The 23,271-nt window shown below is 45.0% G+C and overlaps 2 protein-coding genes and 1 long non-coding RNA gene across 4 annotated transcripts in view; 2 read left to right on the top strand and 1 right to left on the bottom strand.

Moving 5' to 3' along the window:
- Positions 1 to 917, bottom strand: part of si:ch211-283g2.1 (sodium- and chloride-dependent GABA transporter ine) — an 11,477-nt gene extending 10,560 nt beyond the window's left edge. The window contains exon 1 of the mRNA XM_030361486.1: positions 650 to 917. Coding sequence (XP_030217346.1) covers positions 650 to 791 — 142 coding nt within the window. The 5' untranslated portion in view covers positions 792 to 917. The remainder of the gene's footprint in view (positions 1 to 649) is intronic.
- A 1,288-nt stretch (positions 918 to 2,205) lies between these two features.
- On the top strand, positions 2,206 to 20,957 carry LOC115547059 (flotillin-2a). 2 transcript variants are annotated; one of them, XM_030361012.1, is made up of 11 exons: positions 2,206 to 2,482; positions 5,889 to 5,964; positions 9,427 to 9,517; positions 11,956 to 12,079; positions 13,019 to 13,137; positions 13,638 to 13,751; positions 14,193 to 14,312; positions 15,016 to 15,230; positions 15,665 to 15,848; positions 16,630 to 16,779; positions 17,603 to 20,957. In XM_030361012.1, the coding sequence occupies exons 1-11, from the start codon at positions 2,434 to 2,436 to the stop codon at positions 17,651 to 17,653; spliced, it is 1,293 nt and encodes a 430-aa protein (XP_030216872.1). In that variant the 5' UTR covers positions 2,206 to 2,433; the 3' UTR covers positions 17,654 to 20,957. The 2 variants fall into 2 exon arrangements, with proteins under 2 accessions (XP_030216872.1, XP_030216874.1); XM_030361014.1 differs by lacking the exon at positions 9,427 to 9,517 and adding an exon at positions 8,570 to 8,660.
- Positions 20,958 to 22,340: 1,383 nt separating this feature from the next.
- On the top strand, positions 22,341 to 23,241 carry LOC115547061 (uncharacterized). Its single transcript, XR_003977331.1, has 2 exons — positions 22,341 to 22,498; positions 22,784 to 23,241. It is a non-coding gene; the product is annotated as an uncharacterized LOC115547061 (long non-coding RNA).
- Positions 23,242 to 23,271: the final 30 nt, after the last annotated feature.

The raw sequence follows: 23,271 nt of genomic DNA, 5'->3' as shown, positions 1-23,271 counted from the left end.
AAATAGTATGCTACAATCTCAAATCCCGCTCGTGAGACAGAGAATGTCAACGTGACTGTTTTGTAGTCCTTGGCCCTCTGTAAATGTGTTGTGGCGTGGTTGTGCTATCTGTAAATATGTTATCTGCTTCGCAAATTCACATTTTGCGTCGTTAAAACGTCTCTTGAAAATGAGCCAATGGGAATCCATCCGTATATACATACACATACGTACATAGATTCATACATACATTCACACATACCTACATTCATACGTACGTACGTACGTACGTATGTACGTACGTACAAACATACATACATACATACATACATACATACACAAACATGCATATATGCATGCAAACATATGCATACATACAGGCATACGCAAAGAGATACATACATGAATACATATACATACATTCATACGTACATACAAATACCGGTGCATACATTTATACATACTGTACATACAGGCAAACACACACACACACACACACACACACACACACACACACACACACACACACACACACACACACACACACACACACACACACACACACACACACACACACACACACACACACACACACGCATACACAATGTCTTGTATTTATTACAAGTTATCACCCAACAAAACACCAAACAAAAAAGGAAGACCCACTCACCGCCTCCGCTCCTGTAACACAGATAGGGGAACCGCCAAACGTTGCCCAGACCAACCGCCATGCCGATTCCGGCCAGCGTGAACTCTATCTGCCGGCTCCATGTTGGCCTGTGAGGGTCGTGCAGCTTCATGTCTGCCTCCATGTGTCTTCTGTGACTTGCATGCGCTCCCAAAGGCTCACTATCTGTAATGATTGTCCCCACCAGGAAGCGATCTGCTGCCCAGAGCCTCGCTCACTAACAACAGCGCATGTAGAAGAAGAGGCAAGATTATAAAAGATGTTATAAAAGCAACAATTTACTTGTAAATTGTTGTATAATATTCAGGGAAGGCCAAAGGTGGAAGGGCCTAATCACTTCGCCGACACGCCTAATCCACAAATTGGCCGACCATATAACAATAATCCATTCATTAAATTCATACAATTTAAATAATTAGAGATATGAATACTATTATTAATTACTAATATTAACTCAAAAGTTCAGCTGTTTGGAAAAACACATATCACATTTATGTATCTGCAAATTAATTTGACTTTTGATGGTGAATATGAATCGTTAAGAGGATTTGAATATTTTTGTGTAAACATAATAAAAAACATAATTCAATCGATTATTTTTACATTTCATAACCTCCTAAAACATGTGTTAGGCCACTGAGAGCCACAGGAAGGTGCTGTTGGCACAATCATACGAGGGAAATCAATGATGATGAAGAGCAACGTCCACCTCTCCCTCACCCTGAACCTCCTCCGTTGGTGAACGCAAGAAAACGATAGTGTTTGCACGAGGCAAGGCCTCGGAATGGTTTGTCCGTGTTTTGAAAACTAATCATCGCTATCTCAAAACAGCCACCCTGGAAATAACCATCCCCCTTTTTGGTGGTTTGTTCAGGGAATTGTCCCCGTTGCGATTTTGATCAAGTATTGTCCGTGTCCGAGCAGACTAATGCTCATGTTTTATGGTTTACTTTACCAAATTAAAGGGTCGCGAGAGTTTATAGGTATTGAAATAAATGTGAGTAACAGTTATAGTTATAGTTAATTACAGTTATACTGTATTTAACTTTATTATTCAGTAATAATAACGATATGTGTATTTTTTTTATCTAACTGATAAAGAGATCGGTGCGCTTTTTTTGGCGCTTGAGAACCTGATGCCCAAAATGTTTCTGCCAGGCTTTTGCAGAAACCCAAATCGGAAATTACCAAATTGCAATAACCTCTGCACTGTGTTCCAACTATCCTACAATCCGTATTAAAAAGGCTTCAACAATTTATATGATTGCCTCGGTTTATTCACAACCATCAGAACGTCTTGCTTTGAGGTTACTGGTGGTAGGCCTAACACATTTGTCATTATACATTGCTAATTGTACTGCAGCATATCACATTGGTGTGTTTGATATAATCAGCATGGAGAGTTGAGCATTCTGTTTAAAGGAGACCCATTGACTGGGAAATACTTAACGTTCTTATTGTAAAAAAAAAAAAAAAATACTACGACTATATCATCGTTTAGTAGTATGGATGTATACCACTAGCCACGCCCCCCGGGTGCTTGGGGAGGGGCAAGGGAAAGGATCTCCATCACGAGGTACTCCATTTTGAAAAGAATAGGATTGTATTGATAAAGGAGGGGCAGGGGCGGGATGGTGCAAGGACTGTTTTGAAAGGAAGAAAAAACAACAACAAGCGATCCTATCCGAAAACATATCGTTCTGTAATCGTCGTTTTTAGCTTATTTGTCATTTTCAAAGGCAGAAGCGGCCCATTCACAAATAAATATGGGAAACTGCCACACCGTGGGACCCAATGAAGCCCTGGTCGTTTCAGGTACGTTGGATTCAATTAATGTCCTGGTCAAATCTTGGTTGAATCGCGTTGTCTAGCTAGCCTCAGAGTTCCCAGAAACATGTATATAAAAATAGCCGCACAGAACGCGCCTATTCCGGAGGAACTGGAATAACAACACCGGGCGTCGACTCGGTCCTCTGCGAGAGGATCTGCTTATAACGCTACAAACTTTATTAAATTTGTAGCGATTACTGCGAAAATACCAATGACTGTAATAAAGTAAGCACTACTGGACTACCATTTGGATTGGAATGAAACGAAGTGAGCAGACCGTCCTGGATTCATTCCCTCCCTCTCGTTCCAGTGGTGTCTTCTCCTCTCCGATTTTTCACATTTCTCTCTGAATTGTGCGACTAGATGGCACGCTTATTCGATTGTTTTTTAATATACTTCCAAAGCTACCGCGGCCCCGTTGCAAACTACACACATTCTTTGAAATCTGTTGCATCCCTAGGCCTATATAGCCCAAGCACAAAATACAGATGTTAAATGTTGTCTTTAAACGAGAGTATGTTGTGTTTTAACGTAGCTGTACATATCGTTGCATGTAAAAGCGGGTTGAATCCTGGTGGAACCCTTTTTATTTCGTTGGCATCTTCTGCCATCTCCATCGCCTTTACAGACTTGGCCCTGGTATTTGAGTAATGCCTTTGAGGCTAGGAAGGGACGGGAGGCCCCGCTGCAATCACTTATTTTGGCCTGATCCTCACACGCATCCTAGGACGTCGGTGGACCACTGCTATTACACCGTTTCAGACACGCCAAAATACCACCCGTTTGGGCTAGTTCTAATTGTATAAATAGGTAATAAAAAAAAAAAGTCCTTTGGGGAAATGTGACTGTATTTAGGCTGCAACAAGATGTCCGACCTCAAATACTCTTTACGAGAGGACAGATTCCGGTACCAGACCTCAACCCCCTTTTCCTGTCTATTGCCTCACGCATGGCAGCTGGGAATGTCTCACACACACACACACACACACACACACACACACACACACACACACACACACACACACACACACACACACACACACACACACACACACACACACACACACACACACACACACACACACACACACACACACACACGTACACAGAAACTCTCAAAAGGCTTAACTCATTATTCCCAGCATAGGCAAGCTATAGTGTTGTGGCTCATGTTTCACTATCTGCTGGAAGGCTGTCAATTCTGGTGCCCATCTATCTGTGAACCGATAGGTATTGTTTGTTAAAGACATGTCTGTTGTCTCTCTTCCCTAAATAACTTATTTGTACGTTATGTGACAGAGCTAATGCAGGGCTTCTTGCAGATTTGAAACCGCTTGTGGCTTTTCAAATATTTGAAAACACAATTAAGAGGTTTATTTTTTTCTGCTAGAGCTGCTGCTCCCGCGACCCGACACTGGATAAGCGGTAGTGAAGATGAGGAATTAGGTTGTTTCAGTTGATTGAGGGAATGGCTGCTGAACTGCGTTGGAAACATGGTTCCTGTTAACAGACTGGAATTCCTTGTTAGTCGTTTATATAAGATGAGAGAGTTGATGTCTCACGCCTGTCCTATATTTATCCTCTTCACACCTACTTTAAATGCCTGCATGTGTTTTGCATCATGAGGATAACAGTGATTCAATGGCATTCACTTTGGAAGTTAAAGCTGAATTGAAATTAAATGAATTAATCATGGTTTTAAGTTCAACAATTGTATTCAAACAAAATTTTGGCCGCTAGATTTTGCCATTGGCCATGGGGCTTATGGAATGATTTTCATGCAAATGGTTTGGAACGAAAGACCATGAACCAATTTGGAACAATGCTAAGTCATCATGATGAATCATCTTACTTGTGAATGTATATAGATGAATTGTAGCTTTCCATGGGCTCTAGCAAACCTTTCAAGATTAAGCTTAATAACAACTCTAACTTAAGCTTTAGCTTTGAAGCTTCCTAGATATGATGCATATTTGATTAAGTCATGAAGGATATCCGTTTGCTTAGAATCCAATTATAACAAAGAGCACATATAATCCTTGTGTGTTTGTTGTTTGTTGATTGCTTATCCCTTCCAAAATGCCATGGGGCCTAACATTTTTTTTTGTTTGGTTCTGGTTTCCGACCGACCCTGTCAATTTATGTGCGACCCAAATTATTTTATGAGCTTTATAAAAAAAAATATATATATTTTTGATGCTAACTATAATTACGTTTTGGTACAGCACCTCTTCATTCTGTACAAGGATGAGCGAATTTTCTCGTTTTTAATTGAAAACAACCTACCTGTCATTCGCTGCCGCTGGAAAAAATAAAATAAAAAAATAAAATAAATTCCCTACCTACCCATGACCTCAACTGACAACCAACAGGAACCAAACTTTTTATTTTTTTCGGCCTGGACACAGGTGATCTACCCTGGTTGGATATCTGTAACACAAATCCACTACAGAGACAACAATTATGGAGCTTTTCGTCTTTTAATTTTGAACAGGAAATCCTGGGCTATTAACAGCCAGCTAGTCATGTACAGCAGGGGTCCCCAACCTTTTCAGCATCAAGGACCGGTATGATTCTCCGAAAAGTTTCACGGACCGGGGGGGGGGGGGGGGGGGGGGTGGTTGGGGGTGGTTGGGTTATGTTGCGCAGAGGTTGCCAAAAATGCAAACATGTTATATGCAATCTAACAACTGCATATAGACTTATGGCATGTAAAAGAGTGACAGTATTGCGAAGTGAATAAAATAAAATAAAATAAAAACAAAATTTAAATAAATAAATAATCTTTCTCTGCGGACCGGTACCAAATGACCCACGGACCGGTAACGGTCCGCGGACCGGGGGTTGGGGACCGCTGATGTACAGTATACACCAAAGCATCATTCCCCAGAGTAAAGCCCTTATTCTCAGCCTTATTCTCACTTTGGTCTGTCTTGAAATGACATTTAAATGCTGTCAGAAACAGAGCCGAGGAAAAATACAGACAATGTCTCCTGATCGTGCTTAAAGGAGACAGAAGGCAGGCTCCACTTCCCTCTTGTGGTGGAGACGTTGGCAGAAGGACATGGATTGTTTTAGCGGAGCAAACCAAATCAGATCCGGATATAATACTGCTTATGCCAATTTCTCGATGGCCATTATCAAAAGTGCATGCATATTAAGCACGGGTGTGCCCACTGCGATTCGAAACCCCTAACCCGGTCAGGGTTAAGGTTGTGCACTGCCAAAATGGATCTGGACATTCACTGTCAAGAGTGAAACCACGTCATCGGAACACAATGAGATCCTGCCGAGCGCCGTTGGACTGGTGTGTGTTTGTGAGGGGCGGGGTCGGGGGTGGCGTTGATGAGGTGTGCGGTGCTCAGGCGGTCTTCTTTGACCCCCCCTGCAGGTGGCTGCGGCGACACCAAGACCTATGTGGTGGGGGGCTGGTCCTGGGCCTGGTGGCTCATCTCGGACATCCAGAGGTAAGGCGTCATCAGGTCCCCCCTGTTCCTCTCACCCCCCCCCCCCCCCCCCCCCCCCCCGCCCCCCTCTCATATAAATAATGCCACGATGCCACGTTTTGCCGTCACGTTAACATGTCAGTCTATCGGACGTTAGAAAAGAGAAATATGTGCGTATATTCTCGGATAGTGGCAGCATGATTCTTGTACGTCGAAGGTGGTTAACTAGACTAAGCACTGCTTTGCTTTTGCTTTCAGTGTTTACAACTAATGTTTACATACCAAATATTGTATACACAACAGCAGAGTACTGGTGAGACAGGTTAGAAAGAGCGGAATTATTTATACAACATACTCGCTGCCTATATCCTCAGCTATTAGCACATTAGCATTTAACCCGTATCAGTGTCCGGCTTGAGAATTAGACGTGTTATTTTTATAGTGTTCTTGTTTAAATGAGGAATACAGCTGAATCTCTCTCTCTGAACGTAGGAAACAGGGGATTCATCTCGGTTTGTTATCGTTTAAATGTATTGTAGACTCTATATTGTTAATGATTGAGGTTATGTTAATAATTACATCATTTCTAGATAAGTTTCAACATCACTAGAAAGTTGTGAAATGTGTGACAATCTCCAACAATACTCATTACAATCTCTGTCGAAAAAAATAACACCTAATAAATTGCTTCTCCTGTCTTTACAATAAGGGTACATTAGTTAACCATTAGTTAACATTAGTCAATACAGTAATAAGCATTAACTAATGGTTAATTAACCGATAACTGTAGGTCTAGTAACAATTAATCAACATTAGTAAATGCAGTGATACGCATTACTATATAGAATTAGCATAGGGGCTGAGGTTAGGGTCTGTGGGTTGGTGTTTACCCCTTACTGTAACCCTATTAAATAATGTATCAATTAATAATTGAGGGAACATGAACACTCTTACCTTAGTCAACAACACCATTTATACATGATGTCTAGAACATTAGTTAACTGTTGATTAACTGGAAGTTCATGTTCGTTCATGCTTATCACTGCCTCACTTAACTCATGTTAATTATTGGTTGATTAAAGTACCCTCAGAGTTAAGCGTCACCCTATTTGTTGTGCCGTTTTCTCTTGTGGCCCTTGTGTCTGGTTCCTCTCTCCTCGCTAACCAGCTTTGCTTTGTTGACCGCACACTTCCCGACCTAACCCCTTTCTCTGTGCTCCTGTTACTGCCGTCACTTATTTCCCGAAGGCGCTAGTCATTGTCTAGTTGCTAGGAGGCACCGTGGTAGTATTCCTCTCAGAGATAGAGTTACCAACTGCTGGAGGGCCTTGTCTCCTAGCTAGCATTTAGCAGTAGCGTTAGCCGATAAGGCCTACACCCGAGTGATTCCCTTCGTCTAGGATTTTCCCTGCTTGATTTGAATCACTCACAATAACCCCCCACCCCCCCGTCAAAAGACTACAACAATATACAAAGCTCGGCATTAGCGTGTCGGTTGATGTGCTCTGGAGACTAGGGTCTTAGCCACTGGAGATAAAAGCCTTGTGTGTGCTCATTAGGCCTGGGGGCTGTGGAGCCTAACAACACTGTCTCTCCCCGCTTTGGAAGCAGTAATCATGTTAATGTCCAACCCATCATTCATTGATGGGTTTTGGTGAGTCATTGATCCAATTTCCCCAGGGAGACTGTATGTGTGTGTGTGTGTGTGTGTGTGTGTGTGTGTGTGTGTGTGTGTGTGTGTGTGTGTGTGTGTGTGTGTGTGTGTGTGTGTTTTGTGTGTGTGTGTGTGTGTGTGTGTGAGAGAGAGACTAAAAGCCTGCAGATGTAATATCGGTGCCAGTTTCCCTGGCTGGTGGATCCTCCTACCTGCCATTTTCCACGTAAACAAACAAACAAGTGATTGCATCATCCTTAGATGATAAAGCTGTCAACAATAAAAGGGCAAATCATTGTTTTAGGCTTTGTCTTCATGTTGTTTTCAGTTTTATCTACGAAGTTGCGAATCGAGCCAGGACAGGAACGTACTAACCATCTGCCACTCACTACGTATAAATAAACACATATCTATATCCAGTTACCCCCTTATCCACTTTGATCCACCGTTAGCCCTCACACAGGCAATAGCAGGCTAGCTCGGATTCAGCTTTAGCTTGGCGGATACAAAGGTGCCCTTCAGCGGTAGATGAAGATCTAGCCCAGCGTCGGCAGAGCACGCACGGTGCCAGCAAGAGAACACAACAGGTCAACGAGTTTCTCTCGCTCTCTCTCTCTCTCTCTCTCTCCCTCTCTCTCTCTCTCTCTCTCTCTCTCTCTCTCTCTCTCTCTCTCTCTCTCTCTCTCTCTCTCTCTCTCTCCCCCTCTCTCTCTCTCTCTCTCTCTCTCTCTCTCTCTCTCTCTCTCTCTCTCTCTCTCTCTCTCTCTCTCTCTCTTTCTCTCTCTTCACCCCCCCCCCCCTAGCCCCTTCCTCCTCTCCCTCCGTCCTCTTGATATGTAACCTTGGTTACTGACTTGCCTAACCAGTTGTTTTTCCAATTTACTTTTTTGTGCCTTCTGCTACCCGCCTCCCCCTTCGCCCCCCCCCCCCCCCCCCCCTCCCCCGCGCCTGCCCGCCCGCCCGCCTGCGTAGAATGTCACTGGAGGTTATGACCATCCTCTGTCGCTGTGAGAATATCGAAACTTCGGAGGGGGTTCCATTGGATGTGACAGGGGTGGCTCAGGTAATTCATCGCAATAAGTCACAGGAAACCATAAAAACAACCCCCCTCACCCCCCAACCCCCAAAACCAGCACCACCACCACCACCACAGAGGGGGGTCCGGGCAGGCTAGTGTTGCTGTGTTGAAACACTCAGGGAGCCACAGGGGAACTTTGGTCGGACTAACAAAACTAATGTTCGTGTGTTGTTGTTTTTTTTTTCCTTCCCCCTTCCTGTCCCTCCTTCATCTTCCTTATTTCACCGCAGCGGAGAGAGAGAGAGAGAGAGAGAGAGAGAGAGAGAGAGAGAGAGAGGGAGAGAGAGAGAGAGAGGGAGAGAGAGAGAGAGAGAGAGAGAGAGAGAGAGAGAGAGAGAGAGAGAGAGAGAGAGAGAGGGGGAGAGAGACGGCTGTCTTTAACCTGGGTTTCACCTCACTTTAACGCTCAACTAGCTTCTCTTGGCAACCGAGTTCAAATGGTGACTGGGCATCAATTAAATCAGATTTAAAAGAGTTGTCTAAAATGAAAAATAAATATAATACAAATTTCATTATCTAAAAAAAATGCAATGTTACAAATTGTGTGTCCCGGTGGTTCATCCATCTCCGTTGCCAAGGGAACCAGTGTCTTTCCAGGGGCTGGCGTTTACTTTTTTTTTGTTGATCCTCTTGTGTCCGCGTTGCCTCCTCTCTCCCTCACTCTCTCTCTCTCTCTCTTTCCTTTGCTTCCCCTTCCCCTCTGAACATTGCCAATTTTTATTTTTATTTTTGTTTTCCACACTCTTCACAGGATAACCCTTGAGATTATGACCCTGCAGCCCAAGTGTGAGGATGTAGAGACAGCCGAGGGTGTAGCTATAACAGTCACTGGGGTGGCACAGGTAAATCCAAAACCACGCTCTCTGGGAATGCCTCTCTCCACTCTCCAGGCCAGACTCCACTCCCTCCCTCCATCCCTCCCCCTGCCCTCCCCACCGTTACATGCCTACCGCACATTCCCGCTTGCATTCACCCCACGTGGCTGAACCAGTTGCTGTTTTTTATTCTTTTTCTTTTTTATTCATGGCTTTCGTTGGATGGGGAGTCTTTTTAGGCTCCCGTTTGCATTTTTTTTTACTGGCCTCATTTTCACACACACTCAAGACATCTTTGGGGTGCTTTTAAGTCATTTGATGCAGCATTACGTTGGGTTTCATTTGCACCCGAAGTTGTGTATGTGTTCCTCTGATGGTTTTTACTGGCGTGGTCGGTAGAGAGACCACCGCCATCAGTGTTAAGTGCAGGGCCCAGTGCCAAACTGCCCTGAAGGGTTGACCCTGCTTCTGGTCTCAGAGCAAGACTTCAGCCCTGCTTTATAACGGCTTTCTGGGGTTCTTGATCACTTTTCAACTGCAGACAAAAAATAGACACTCAGACACACACATGTATAATTTCCATAACATGGTCTTCAAAACTGTCTACATCATCATACATATTTTCTTTAAGTTGTATTGATTGTACTTTTTTAATTTGATTTATTTATTCGTTGTGTTATTATTAGTTATTATTCTTGAATGTATTTGTTGTTTGTGAGGTGGTTTGTTTGGCTGCCCGTTTATCCGTCACCACAATAAAAGTCTTCACGGGGTTACTTTATAAACGGAAATGTTGGATCGTTTTCAGGGCTTGTGTCTGTATGTGTTTGTCTGTGATGCGGCCGTCTTGCCGTCTGTCATAAGAATGTTTTTACATGCTGTTTTGTTTTGGTTGCCTGTTCCCATTCCAGTGACCCTCTCTTCTGTGCCCCCCCCCCCCTCTCACAATGAATCCACTGTGAGGGTCTGGCCTCAATGTCCACACTTCTCCCTCTAACGCCCAATCAGGCGCTAGGACCAATTACCCCTCCACACTATGATTGGTCCCATCTAAGCCAATGCCATTGTAGATTGTTACCACGATAACGGGTGTTTTGTCCTCCTGAAATCAGGGGGCTTAAAGACCCAAGCCCCCCCCCCAATCCATTTTATTTAAAGCAAACAGTGAAAGGTAGTTTCAACCCTTAGATTCAAAAGCGTAATGAAATGCACCCTTTATTACGTTAGATCGCGGTAGTTGCTTTCTTACATTGGGTGAACTGGTAACGCACAATTGAAAGCCTACTGGCTTTTTAAAGTTGTAAAAGCAGAGCATCGAACCTTTGGCCACACACAGAGGTCCATGGAGGTGGAAAGGAAGTGGCGGGAAAGAGGGAGGAAGGGGCGGGGCTAAGTAGGGCCAGGGGGCGGGCCTAAGGTGAGGGGGTGGAAGAGGGCATAAGAGGGACCGATTCATGCAGGGCCCAACCCTCGCCCCCTCGACGTCTGCCCAGTGTGTGGTGGTTGGCTCTGGCCCCAAACCCTCCCCCCCCCCCAAGTCATTGAACACTGTTGAAATGACCTCTTCATCCTCATTCCTTTTGCCCTTTGTGTGTGTGTGTGTGTGTGTGTGTGTGTGTGTTTGTTTTCGTGTGTGGTCTCCTGGTCAGAGTGCACGTCTGCCTTCACCCCCCCCCCCCCCTCCTGCCTCTCCTCCCAAATGCCCCCCCCCCCTCCCCTATTTTTCAGCTCGCTGTGAAGGACAGAAACCAGCAGCCTCTCCTTCCTCCCGCCATATTGTTTATGATCACTTTCAAGATAGATGTTGAGGCATCTCCCCTAGTGTGACCTTTCCCTCATCGAACGTTTGTGTTTTTCTTCATTTTAATGCTGGTGTTTGATTTCTGTTGAACAGCAGGTCTTTGTGATGTGACCATTCAGCAGATCCATTCCATATTTAAACATTTGTTCTTCTCCCTGTTTCCTCCTTTACCACAACAGTATTACAGTATTACCACAACAGTGTTACCACATCAACAGTATACAGTGTCAGTCGTATCTTGAATTGTTTAAGTCCAATAACATCATTGTATGAACGGGCTTAAGACACATGTAAAATGGGTCAATTTCTAAGCTCGCTACAACTTGGTACGCACAGATACAAATAATCATGGGACTCATTTACAGATATCACCTGCAAGCCTTCCAATATGTGAGACATGCATACCGCTATGCTTACACACACACACATGTATACGTATACTTACATATGCATACAGTATATGTATATATCATAGCTAACGTATGCTAGCAAACGTACGCATGCAACATGTTTTAATTTGTGAATGTGCATGGTTGTATTATTCTGTGCGTATGCCCTGTGTGTGTGTGTCTCTGTGTGTGTGTGTGTGTGTGTGTGTGTGTGTGTGTGTGTGTGCGTGCGTGTCTGCCGCCCGCTGACCGCCGCTGTCTGCTGTGTGCCCCAGGTGAAGGTGATGACCGATACCGAGCTGCTGGGCTACGCCTGCGAACAGTTCCTGGGGAAGACGGTGGCGGAGATCAAGAGTGTCATCCTGCAGACCCTGGAGGGTCACCTGCGCTCCATCCTCGGTGAGAGGACCGCAGCGACAACAACAATAACAACAACAACAAAAAACAAACAAACAATATGATATTAGACGCTGCTATTTATTATAGCAACAGCGATTACAACAACAACAAACAATATGATAGGTCATGCTAAAGCTGATATTTATTATAACAACAACAACAACGATAAAAACAAACAAACAATATGATAGGTGACGCTGCCATTTATTATAACAACAACAACAATGACAACAACGACAAAAAAACTATATGATAGGGGACACTAAGGTTGCCATGAATTATAGCAAAAGACAACAATGATAACAACAACAAACAATCAATATGATGGGTGAGCCTTAAGCTGCCATTTATTATAACAACAACCAGAAGCAGAGAATGACCGGTGCACAACACCACTGCTGTGGCGAAAATGCATCTTCTTGATGACGTAGACCAGGGGTCACCAACACGGTGCCCGCGGGCACCAGGGCGCGCGCGGGGACCATATGAGGCCTGTTCTGAAAATAGCACAGCTCATTCATTTCCCACCTTTTTTAAGTGATTGTTGATAATTATTGTGAGAAATCATTAACATGATCAGTGTCTTCACGTAGATGAGTATCATTAATCATTAATAATAATAATCTATAACTAAAGGCAAACTGAGCAAATTTGTTATTTCAGAAGAGTGTATCAAACCAGGTGCCCTTCGTATGACTCGGTACCCATGAAGTAGCTCTCAGGTTCCCAAAGGTTGGTGACCCCTGACGTAGACTGTCTGAGGGTCTATAAAGCCCATAACCTGAAGACCCCAGGTCAGGGTCTGTTGCTCAAACCAAAGGCCAGCTCAATGAACCCAGCAGAGAACGGAGTAGGTCCGGGTCCAGGGAGTGGCTGGGTCTAAACTGGCCCCATGACCCCAGAGGAGGACTCAACCCCCCCCCCTCCCCGTGCTTCCAGGTACCCTGACCGTGGAGCAGATCTACCAGGACCGAGACCGCTTCGCCACGCTGGTGCGTGAGGTGGCCTCCCCCGACGTGGGCCGCATGGGCATCGAGATCCTCAGCTTCACCATCAAGGTATGCCGCGCCCCCAGAACCCTCCAGAACCCCCCAGAACCCTCCAGAACCCCCCAGAACCCCCCATAACCCACCAGAACCCCCCAGAACCCCCCAGAACCCTCCAGAACCCCCCAGAACCCTCCAGAACCCTCCAAACCCCCCCGAACCCCTCCAGAACCCTCCAGAACCCCCCAGAACCCTTCAGAACCCCCCATAACCCTCCAGAACCCTCCAGAACCCCCCAGAACCCTCCAGAACCCTCCAGAACCCCCCAAAACCCCCCAGAACCCTCCAGAACCCCCCGAGAACCCCCCTGAACCCTCCAGAACCCCCCAGAACCCTCTAGAACCCCCCAGAACCCTTCCAGAACAATCCAGAACCCTCCAGGGGGCTTAGTTTTAGCCACGTTAGCGCCCGGGCCCGATACCGTATACGTGTTGAATGTGAAGGCCGGCGATTGTTCTGCAACCACTGTGGCTGACTGGAGTGTGTCCCCCCCCCCCCCCCCCCCCCGACAGGACGTGTACGATAAGGTGGAGTACCTGAGCTCCCTGGGGAAGACCCAGACGGCGGCGGTGCAGAGGGACGCCGACATCGGGGTGGCCGAGGCCGAGAGAGACGCTGGCATCAAGGTAGGACCCACATCTGTCTGTTAGCACAGAGAGCTAACATTAGCGCAGGGAGCTAACGTTAGCACAGAGAGCTGAAGTTAGCACAGAGAGCTGAAGTTAGCACAGAGAGCTGAAGTTAGCACAGAGAGCTAACATTAGAACAGAGAGCTGAGGTTAGCACAGAGAGATGAGGTTAGCACAGAGAGCTAACGTTAGCCCAGAGAGCTAACGTTAGCACAGAGAGCTAACGTTAGCACAGAGAGCAGCTGTAACTTATAGCAAGATGCTAAAAAAAACGAAAACCACTCAACATGCTAATGCTCCCATGGGATTTGTAGTCTTTACTCAAGCAAACGCTCCCAAGTCGTTCAATCAATACCGCTCAATCTGGCTTGATAAACCTCTAGGGTATAGTGAGTGAGCTTCCTACACCATCTTACTGTGGTTCATCGTTTACAACAGGAAGCAGACTGCAAGAGGGAGATGATGGATATCAAGTTCCTGGCTGACACAAAGATGGCCGACTCCAAACGAGAACTGGAAATGCAGAAGGCTTCTTTTAACCAAGAGGTCAACACAAAGGTAAGATTATCACCATGTCACGCGATGCCCTCTATTCATATGTGTATGCTTGTATTTGTTAGGGGGTAGGGTAGGGTTTAGAGATTGATGCATCCAACTTATCCCACTTTATTTACTTAGACAGGGAATGCAGCAAACAGCCATTATTTGGTCATGCTCAGAGAGGCCTTCAAACAGGCTACGGACATGGAGAATTATTCCCCTTCTCCCTGTGAGTCCGCCCCACGTTCAAGACCCCTAGGGCTGAACGATTTGGGGAAATAATCAAATTGGGATTACTTCGTCCAATATTGCGATTGCGATTTAGTGTGCAATTATATATATATATTTGAATGTTCTGTTTTATTCAATAAACAAGCAATAATCCTTCTATAGTATGACCAACACAACATTGGAAGTTGTCAACATATAAACTGCTCTTTCCTTTAGGCCAGGCCTATATGTTGAGATAGATGTATGCATGAATTGATATTATAACATCTTTATTTAACTATTGAATTGTAAAAGAAAAATAAATACAAATCCTACTGATCTCCAGTCAGGAACAGTAATAGCAAAAAAAAAAAAAAAAAGAAACACAAAATAGATTTTGTTTTAATATTATTATCGCAGCCTTTGAAGGTTTGCATGTTGCATTCCATTACATCGCGTCGTCGGTTACTGTTCGACCTCACCCGTCTCCGCCCCCCCCCCCCCCCTGCAGAAAGCAGAGGCCGAGCTGGCCTACGTGCTGCAGGCGGCCAAGGAGCAGCAGAAGATCCGGCTGGAGGAGATCGAGATCGAGGTGGTGCAGAGGAAGAAGCAGATCACCATCGAGGAGAAGGAGATCGTGCGCATGGACAAGGAGCTCATCGCCACCGTCAAGAGGCCCGCCGAGGCCGAGGCCTACAAGATCGAGCAGCTGGCCGAGGGACAGAAGTGAGTCCCCCGTTCCTACCGGGCCTCGGCGGAGGCGACGTACGGTGAATCCCGATTGGACGTCATGGGACTGGGTTCACTGGATGTGGCTTTGTCCAACGAGTGTCTCTCGGGCCAGGGGGGGTTGCTCAATCCAGCCATCACCCACACACACTATCCATAGAGTATCTGTACTTTACTGTTTTGTTGCTTTTGATACATGACTTTAAGGGGGGGGGGGGGGGGGGGGGGGTAGGCTTCTTGCTCAGGATGCATGGGGGGGAGGAATGGAAGCCTGGGTACCGTTTGGCTAGGTGGTCCAAAACCTCTCACCCGACCTGCCCACTACTTATCCCCGGCAGATGCTACACGGTGGTGCTATCGAGTGTTTATCTGTCTGTGCATCACAATGTGCTCCTCCTCCGATTCCCCCCCCCCCCCCCCCCCTCTGCCAGGATGAAGAAGGTGCTGACGTCCCAGGCGGAGGCGGAGAAGATCCGGCTGATAGGAGAGGCGGAGGCGGGCTCCATCGAGGCGGTGGGCAAGGCGGAGGCCGAGAAGATGAGGCTGAAGGCGGCGGCGTACCTGCAGTACGGCGAGGCGGCCCAGACGGCGCTGGTGCTGGAGGCCCTGCCCAAGGTACGGAGCCCCCCCCCCAAACGGGGCATACTGTGGGGCTAGCTGTGGGGCTACAAACTCACGGAGGCCTGGGTAGCAAAATCGGGTGGAGTAAAAGGTGACATGTTATACCACCAGGTGTGAGTGTGATTGGCCGTCACAAGCCGTTTTGAAAACCGGCTTCTTCTGACGTCACATGTGGGCGTGTCCACCTAGATGCGTGCTGGATAGATCAGTCTACCAGCCTACCCAGTGGACTGTTGCAAACGTCGCTTATCTATCCGTCATACAATCTAGTTGGACACGCCCACTTGTGATGTCAGAAGAGGCCGGTTTTCAAAACGGCTTGTGTCGGCCAATCACACTCACCCATGGTGGTATAACATGTCACCTTTTAAGAGACCACCATTCATAAATGTTAAGTAAGAAGTGAACCAGGGAGGTTCACCTGCTTCTTCTACAGCGCTCATGCAGCAGCAGAGACCGTGTGACTGTAGCTTAGGGACGTTGTGTTTGATCGGGGCTTTGCGTCGCATCGGTATGCCAGGCGGATGTTGTTTTTGTTAGAATTTACACTTAGGGTTGTGTTTGTTGTAATTTATACTTAGCCAGCATTTGGTTTTGAAGTCACCTGTGGCTTACCTTTTTTTGCTGTTGTGTGTTACTGTGTGCGATCGTAAATACGTTTACAATATACAGACATGGATTTGTGGGTGAAGAGCCTTGTTTAATAATGTGGGCTAATCGGATCATAGAATTGTATTTTCTTATGATAATCGTTTTTCGTTTTCTTCTTCCTCAGATCGCGGCCAAGGTGGCGGCGCCGCTGGCGAGGACCAACGAGATCATCATCATGAGCGGAGACAACAGCCGCATGAACGGCGAGGTGACGAGGCTGCTGGCCGAGCTCCCCGTGACCGTCAACGCCCTTACCGGGGTGGACATGATGAAGGTAACGCCGCCGACGTAACCCTTTATATACCTGCTGTCACATGACATGATGAAGGAAACGCCGCTGATGTACCCCTTTATATACCTGCTGTCACATGACATGACGAAGTAAACGCCGCTGATGTACCCCTTTATATACCTGCTGGCACCTGACAAGTGTCTTTGTATCCAGCGGTGACTTCATCGTTAAACTCGCCGTCGCCATTTAAAATGTGGATTCATGCTCAACGTTTTTTCTGGAGATTAGATAGTTCCTAAGGTTGAAGGAACTACCTTGTCGTTTTGAGTTACAAAGGAAGTGTTTTTCGTTCGTCTGACACGTTTGTCCCAAGCGCCTTAAAATACTGTGAGCCCATGCCTACCCACGGCGGGATGCAAACCCCTGACCCTGTGGTTTATAACAACATGCTCTCACCAAGTTGAGCTAGCCTGGTCCTCCATACACTGAACATTCATTCATGTCATGTATTCTTTCTTACTCAAGTAATTAATTTACTTTTAACGCCATTCCGAAAAAAATTGTTAGCGACATTACACCCCATATATTCTCAAAGAGGAGTTAAATTCAATTCAATTCAATTTTATTCGTATAGCCCTTAATCACCATTGCAGTCTCAAGTCTCAACAGGCCAAATCTTTACGACAGTTGTCCCGAAGCCCGTGGTATTGACGGCCCAGAGGGCAACCCGAAAGAGAGCACACAGAATGCTTCAGCGGTAGTCTTGAGTGTGCGAGAGGGTCTCTGAGCGCCGTGACTACGATGATCCTATAAAAGTCCCATCTAAATCTAATCCAGGCTATTTCTGCTCCTCCTCTACCCACAGATGCCTTTCCTGCAGCAGCTCACCGGCCATCAGAGCCAGTCTGCCATTTGAGGAGCCAGGATCTCTGGAGCCTGTTACAATACTGTCTGCCTCATGCATGGCGATCCTACACACTACTACTCCTATGTTACCTCTATCTCCAAAACTTCTGTATTATACACTCTCTCTCTCTCTCTTTCTCTCTCTCTCTCTATGAATTGACTGCCTTTGACCATCAACAACACCTAGCAAGAAGATTTTATATCTAGATGTCACATGTTTGTGTTTTATTTCGAAACAGGGAAAACAAACCCATGGTGGCTTCTCTCTAATGGACTAGAACGCGCTCGTGCTTTTTGCTGGATTGCTTTGCGTTTTTTAAATGATGATGATTTAAACGGCACACACCAAGCCCCGAGGACATTTGTCACTCTCCCCGGAACGGGCACGGCATGTGTCTCTCCTACCCCACCAAGGAGCGTCCGTTGGTACCTGATCACGGTAACCACGGTGCCCATCCATCGATGTGATCATGGCTTACAGCGGCCGTATCGAGTACAATGTAGCGGGGAGTGAGGCGTAAACTCCCCCCTAAAGTCGAGTGTAATTCCCACGAGGAACCGATCCCTAGTCTTTGACAAAACGTTGATGGATGAATGCCAAAAGCCCACTTAAGGGCTGATTATGATTCGAAGTTGACGCAACGCAAAGGGGGTTTACGGACCCCTTACGTCCTTGCGGACCCTCCTTTCGTCCACCGCAACGGGCCTGACGTGAGCCTCCAAAAAATGTTTACCTTGCGTCGAGGCGACGCAGCAGCAAGGGCTGTGATTGGTCCGCTCGCTAAAGCCCGACGCAGAACCAAACCGAGTTCACGACTGCGTCGAAGCGTCTGCGTGGCCCTTGCGTTACGTCGACGTGGAACCATAGTCAGCCCCTTTAGTGTGGCACTACATTTCTCGATGTGACTTGGTGGTGGAAACACTAACCAAGCACTACGTTTATTGGGCACTGATACTTAAGAACACAGTGTCAGATAAACCGCACAAAGCAGAACAGTCTCGGCATCCTCTATGCTGGAATCATCTTAACATGGGGGGGGTGGGAACAATGGGTGTGTGAGCTGTTAGGATTGTCCCGTCCGAAGTATATTGTAGCGTTAGCACGTCCCTAATCCGATGTGCTGTCCAATCACTCAAGTGCCCAGGCCAGATGGATTTCCTTCCTCGTCTTCGTTGTGCTTTTGATGTCTTGCATCCAAAGTGAATCTTTGTACTACTTTGTACTAACGTAAGCTCACTGCTAGGCCCCCCTCTTTCCACTTGCTTTGTCCACGCAGATGGACGCCGGTCCGTGCGCCATGTTGAAGCCATACACCGTTACACAAATTAGCCTTAATCAGGAAATCTAGAGCAGACTTTTCAGGTTTCCTCCCACCTCGTGGTATTACCTCAACTTCTAGAGTACATATGCATACCAAAACGGAGCTTTAAATTGCCCAAACTAACCATCACCCCCGTGACCCCCAGTGTTGTTACACTATTGAGTTCTGTCTTCTTATGATTTTCTTTTTGTCGAATTGCATTTTAACACCAGCTTGAATCTCTGACTTTATTGCATCTAGTATATTTTCCACTGTTCTTGGAGAGCAGATGGTTGTATTTTTTTTTAGAAACGTTATAGAATTGATTGTAAAGAAAGTTACAGTTATTATTTTATAAGATATATATCCTTTCATATGTACAGAAGCGTAATGCATTAACTCAAGATTTAATGAGTTTATCGTGTCAGAATTCTGGGAAGGGTTTTCATGGCAAAAAACAAATTCTGGTTCAAATTCAAAGGTCATTTCGATAGGGGGTCGATACCCCATGTCTCAAACATAAACCAAAATAAAACTGCATTAAGCTAAAGTCATGGTATATGTTTGGTTCTATGAAATAGAGCCCTTAAGTAAATGAGACCTTCTCTTGGGACTTGGAGGTATCTCGTTTAATCACAATAACAGCTGATTGTTTTTTGCCATGAAAAGTTAACGTTTCTTAGTATTCTGAGATAATTATCTCATGCATTACTCGTACACATGGTTCCATATTCAGTTATTTTTCTTTGGGTTATTTTCTCTTTTTGGAATACATGTAAAGTCAACAGGAACTCATGGTACAGTCTATTTCGAGTTCATTGCTTCTGTCTGTAGGCTGAAGCTTCAGGTGATGATTTGGGAGTGACGTCTAGACCACCCTGGAGTAGCAGCAGTGCTACCTAAAAGGGGTAACAGTAGACTACCACAGGTGTATCTCATGACGGTCATTATGGGATCGGGAATGTCTACAGACACATCGTTAACATAATGAGATACACCTGGTTCCTGGTGCCCTCACTACTACAGCTCAGTGATAAAGGCCTGTCATGCTGTAACCTACAGTATTTACATGAATAACATTTCTATCTTTGCGTTGGAAGTGGTCTACGAATGTATTTATATGACACCGTCATCCCAGGTCAAACCGTCGAGATCATCGAAGATAAAAACACAGTATTTTTTTTGGTTTTGTTTTGTACCAAACTGAAACATTTGAAATATTACATTTCAGTAGCAAAAACCGTGTTGCAGTGAATTGGACCATTTCAGCCAACAGAAACATGAGTTGTGTAGTAAGCCTATTGCTTCATATTTTATACGTTTTTTGAGTGTGTAACACATGACAAGGGTTAATGCCCTGCTCATGAGGGGGAAGGGATTTCGAGTAGCACTGCGTGCCAAACCACTGTCTATTTAGCCTTCAACACATGTTTGTGTTATAATGACGTGTTAGTATTTACCCGCCTCCGGCCCCACCCCATCGGTTCTGCTGTCATTCTCCGATAACCCTGCTGTACCGTTAACGTAGCTGTAGCGAGAGATCATGACCTGATATGGGCGCGGAAGTCCTTGAAATTGTTTTCGGAGTGGCGGCAGCTTCTTAATTGGTAGACCTAATGAAATAGACTGAGCAGACATTTTTTAACCTATGCCTTAATACTCAATTCAACGTCAGAAGGAGTCCACGTTTGGTCCATCAAAGCCAGTGACTGTAACCAGAATAAATGTACTAACTTTATATCTAAAATACACATTTACTGACTGTTCACTGTGAAAGTAGTTCCGCATGGGATTTCAACTTGTGTTGGTCTAAATAACCGTATTCAATTATAGCGTTGTGTGTTTCCCTTGAATAAATGTTAAATCATCTCATGCATTCTGATTTGATGGATTTGGGAAAGCTTTAACATATCATGACATAGGCCTGAAACCTGGTAAAATGACATAAATGCAAAAGCTCTGTAAAACATGTTATGCTCATTGTGTATAAAATAAATACATTTATAGACAGAACTGAGATGACGAGTTTTTTTTATATGCATTTATTAGACAGTGCCAATAAAAGGTTGTATCATTTGTTTTAACAAAAGCTTTCTTTAAGTTAAGTTGTTTCATGCCTTTCCCCTGCCCTGCACTGACCTCTTGGTCCCCTAGATGGCAGTGTAGGGCAGATATTTATGCCTACACGCCACAATATGCCTTCCTATAACAGCCCTAGTTAACTTAGTCGGCTATCAAATTAAGGAGTGGTGGTTACATGATGTCACTTGTATTTTTCACATGTATTCAAACTCACCAGGTCAATGAACGCATGCGGCATAGAACACAGTGAAGTAGCCATGGGCCTACGTGATTCTGGAATCATCATGAATATAAAATATATAAAATAAAGTTACCGTTTCAGATGAAGCAGAGCAGACACATAACATACACTATAACAATCAAATTATAAGTTATTACGGTGAAATTACATTCATTTTTTACACTAGTCTAAATTATGATCATTAACATAATTCATGTAAAAATATAAAGGGTTCTTGTGTTTGGTTAGGTTCTTTTAGTATTATTTGAGGAGACCAACTGAAAAAAGTGTCTTCAGACTTGAAGCAACGTCTGGTTTTATCTTTATGACAATTGGCAGGAGAAAACAACACATTTTGCGTGCAGATAATGATTTGGAGGGAAACCAAACCACCCAGAATGTTCTACCTCCGTCTTTATCTGACTGACCAGGCCCCCGCCACATGTGCTCCACCCAAACCATGCAAGAGATACTGACCCATGTCCCGTATCAGCTGCTAATTAAAGTCCACCACAACCTATGAAACCGAATCAATTGATGATGGTTCTTGATCTCATTATTATCTCATTCTGTTTGAGACAAATTAAAGTGTCATGGTTAATTAAATGATAAGCCAGACAAATGTGTGAGTATTGCAATACATAATTCCATACTCCATACTTCAGCCCTTTTCATATGCATGCCATTGTTTCACACACGCAGAGCAACTACGAAGCATACAGTGTGGTTAAAATAGGCCTACTCATTTAAGTGAATTTGTGTCAGCAAAACATAATGGAAACCTAGTTTCAGCATAGAACACCCTCTCTCGGAGTCTCCTGGGGGTGCATTAATTTAATGCACATAATTATGTGCATTGAAGAAAGGATTATACACTTCTTAAAACGGAACCGAGTGTAGGCCCTAAGTCAATGACGTCCTCCCTATTTTTATGCGCGTGTACAAATAATAAAAATCCACGTGTGTGAAATTCTCACAGTTGACGATGCAACCATGAATAGGCCTACGTGCATTAAGGGTGGGACTGTCAGGCCAGCAGCAGATAAGAGAGGTCTAGCCCTTTTCTACTTCAGCCCAGCCCAAATTTCATCATAATATGCTAATGAGCCAGGAGGCTTTAAGATCCGAACCCCTGAAGGCTAAGTCCAACGTCCACATGACCTTAAGGGTAGCGCAAACTTCAGAGGATGGGCCGCTAAGGAGACGCCAGACTTTGGTGTCTTCATCCAGAGTGAAGACCAAGCGTACACAGGTAAGAATCCACTACTTCTCTCGTCTCATTGTCATTTAATTGGTTTACAAGAGTTACACACATAGCTTTAGTTTATAGGCTATGTTATTATCTATTTCCTAGTTTATTTCAACACTGCAATTATAATGAAAACGTATTTAAAATTGCAATTGACGCTATATGTCATCTTTTTTTTTTAATTGGTTGTAGGGCCTCAATGGTTTGATATATTTTTGCCAGAGAAATGCTCTTCTTGAAGTCCCTCTATAAAGCATTAATATGTAGTGCCTCTCTTAATTTCTGCAGGGTAGAGGACAGGTTGGGGACCAGACAACGGTAGCCGTTGGTCTTGAGCCCTGGACAGGATATCATCATATACTGTAAGTTCATTATGGAGACACTACAGTATAGATGATGTACTATCCAGGGTATCATTCTCCGTCAGAGGCCCTTGGAATGAACTTAGCTCACCCGGAGCGGCAGGACCGCCTGATGGAGGGAGGCAGTGAAACCGTTACCATTACTGAGTTTTTAGCAATGGTAAGGGTTCCCCGGCCTTCACTCAAACCCTTCTGGCTCGAACCACGGATCACTGAAGAAGCTGGATGAAGATCCCTTTAAGTTAACAGCTAGCCTAATTCATCAACTAAATAATTGATGCCTCGTTAAACTGTATCCCATCTTGTAAGTAGGCTATAAATATAGTTGACATGTATGGTTATGCCGACAACTAATCAATAAAAAAGTGTGCATTCTTTCCAAAAGCCTTGTATTTTCTTTTTAATTGGGAAAAA

The sequence above is a fragment of the Gadus morhua genome, chromosome 7 (genome assembly GCF_902167405.1).
Source record: "Gadus morhua chromosome 7, gadMor3.0, whole genome shotgun sequence".
NCBI lineage: Eukaryota > Metazoa > Chordata > Actinopteri > Gadiformes > Gadidae > Gadus > Gadus morhua.
The sequence above is the reverse complement of the archived record's forward strand: the minus strand, read 5'-3'. Positions and strand labels throughout refer to the sequence as shown.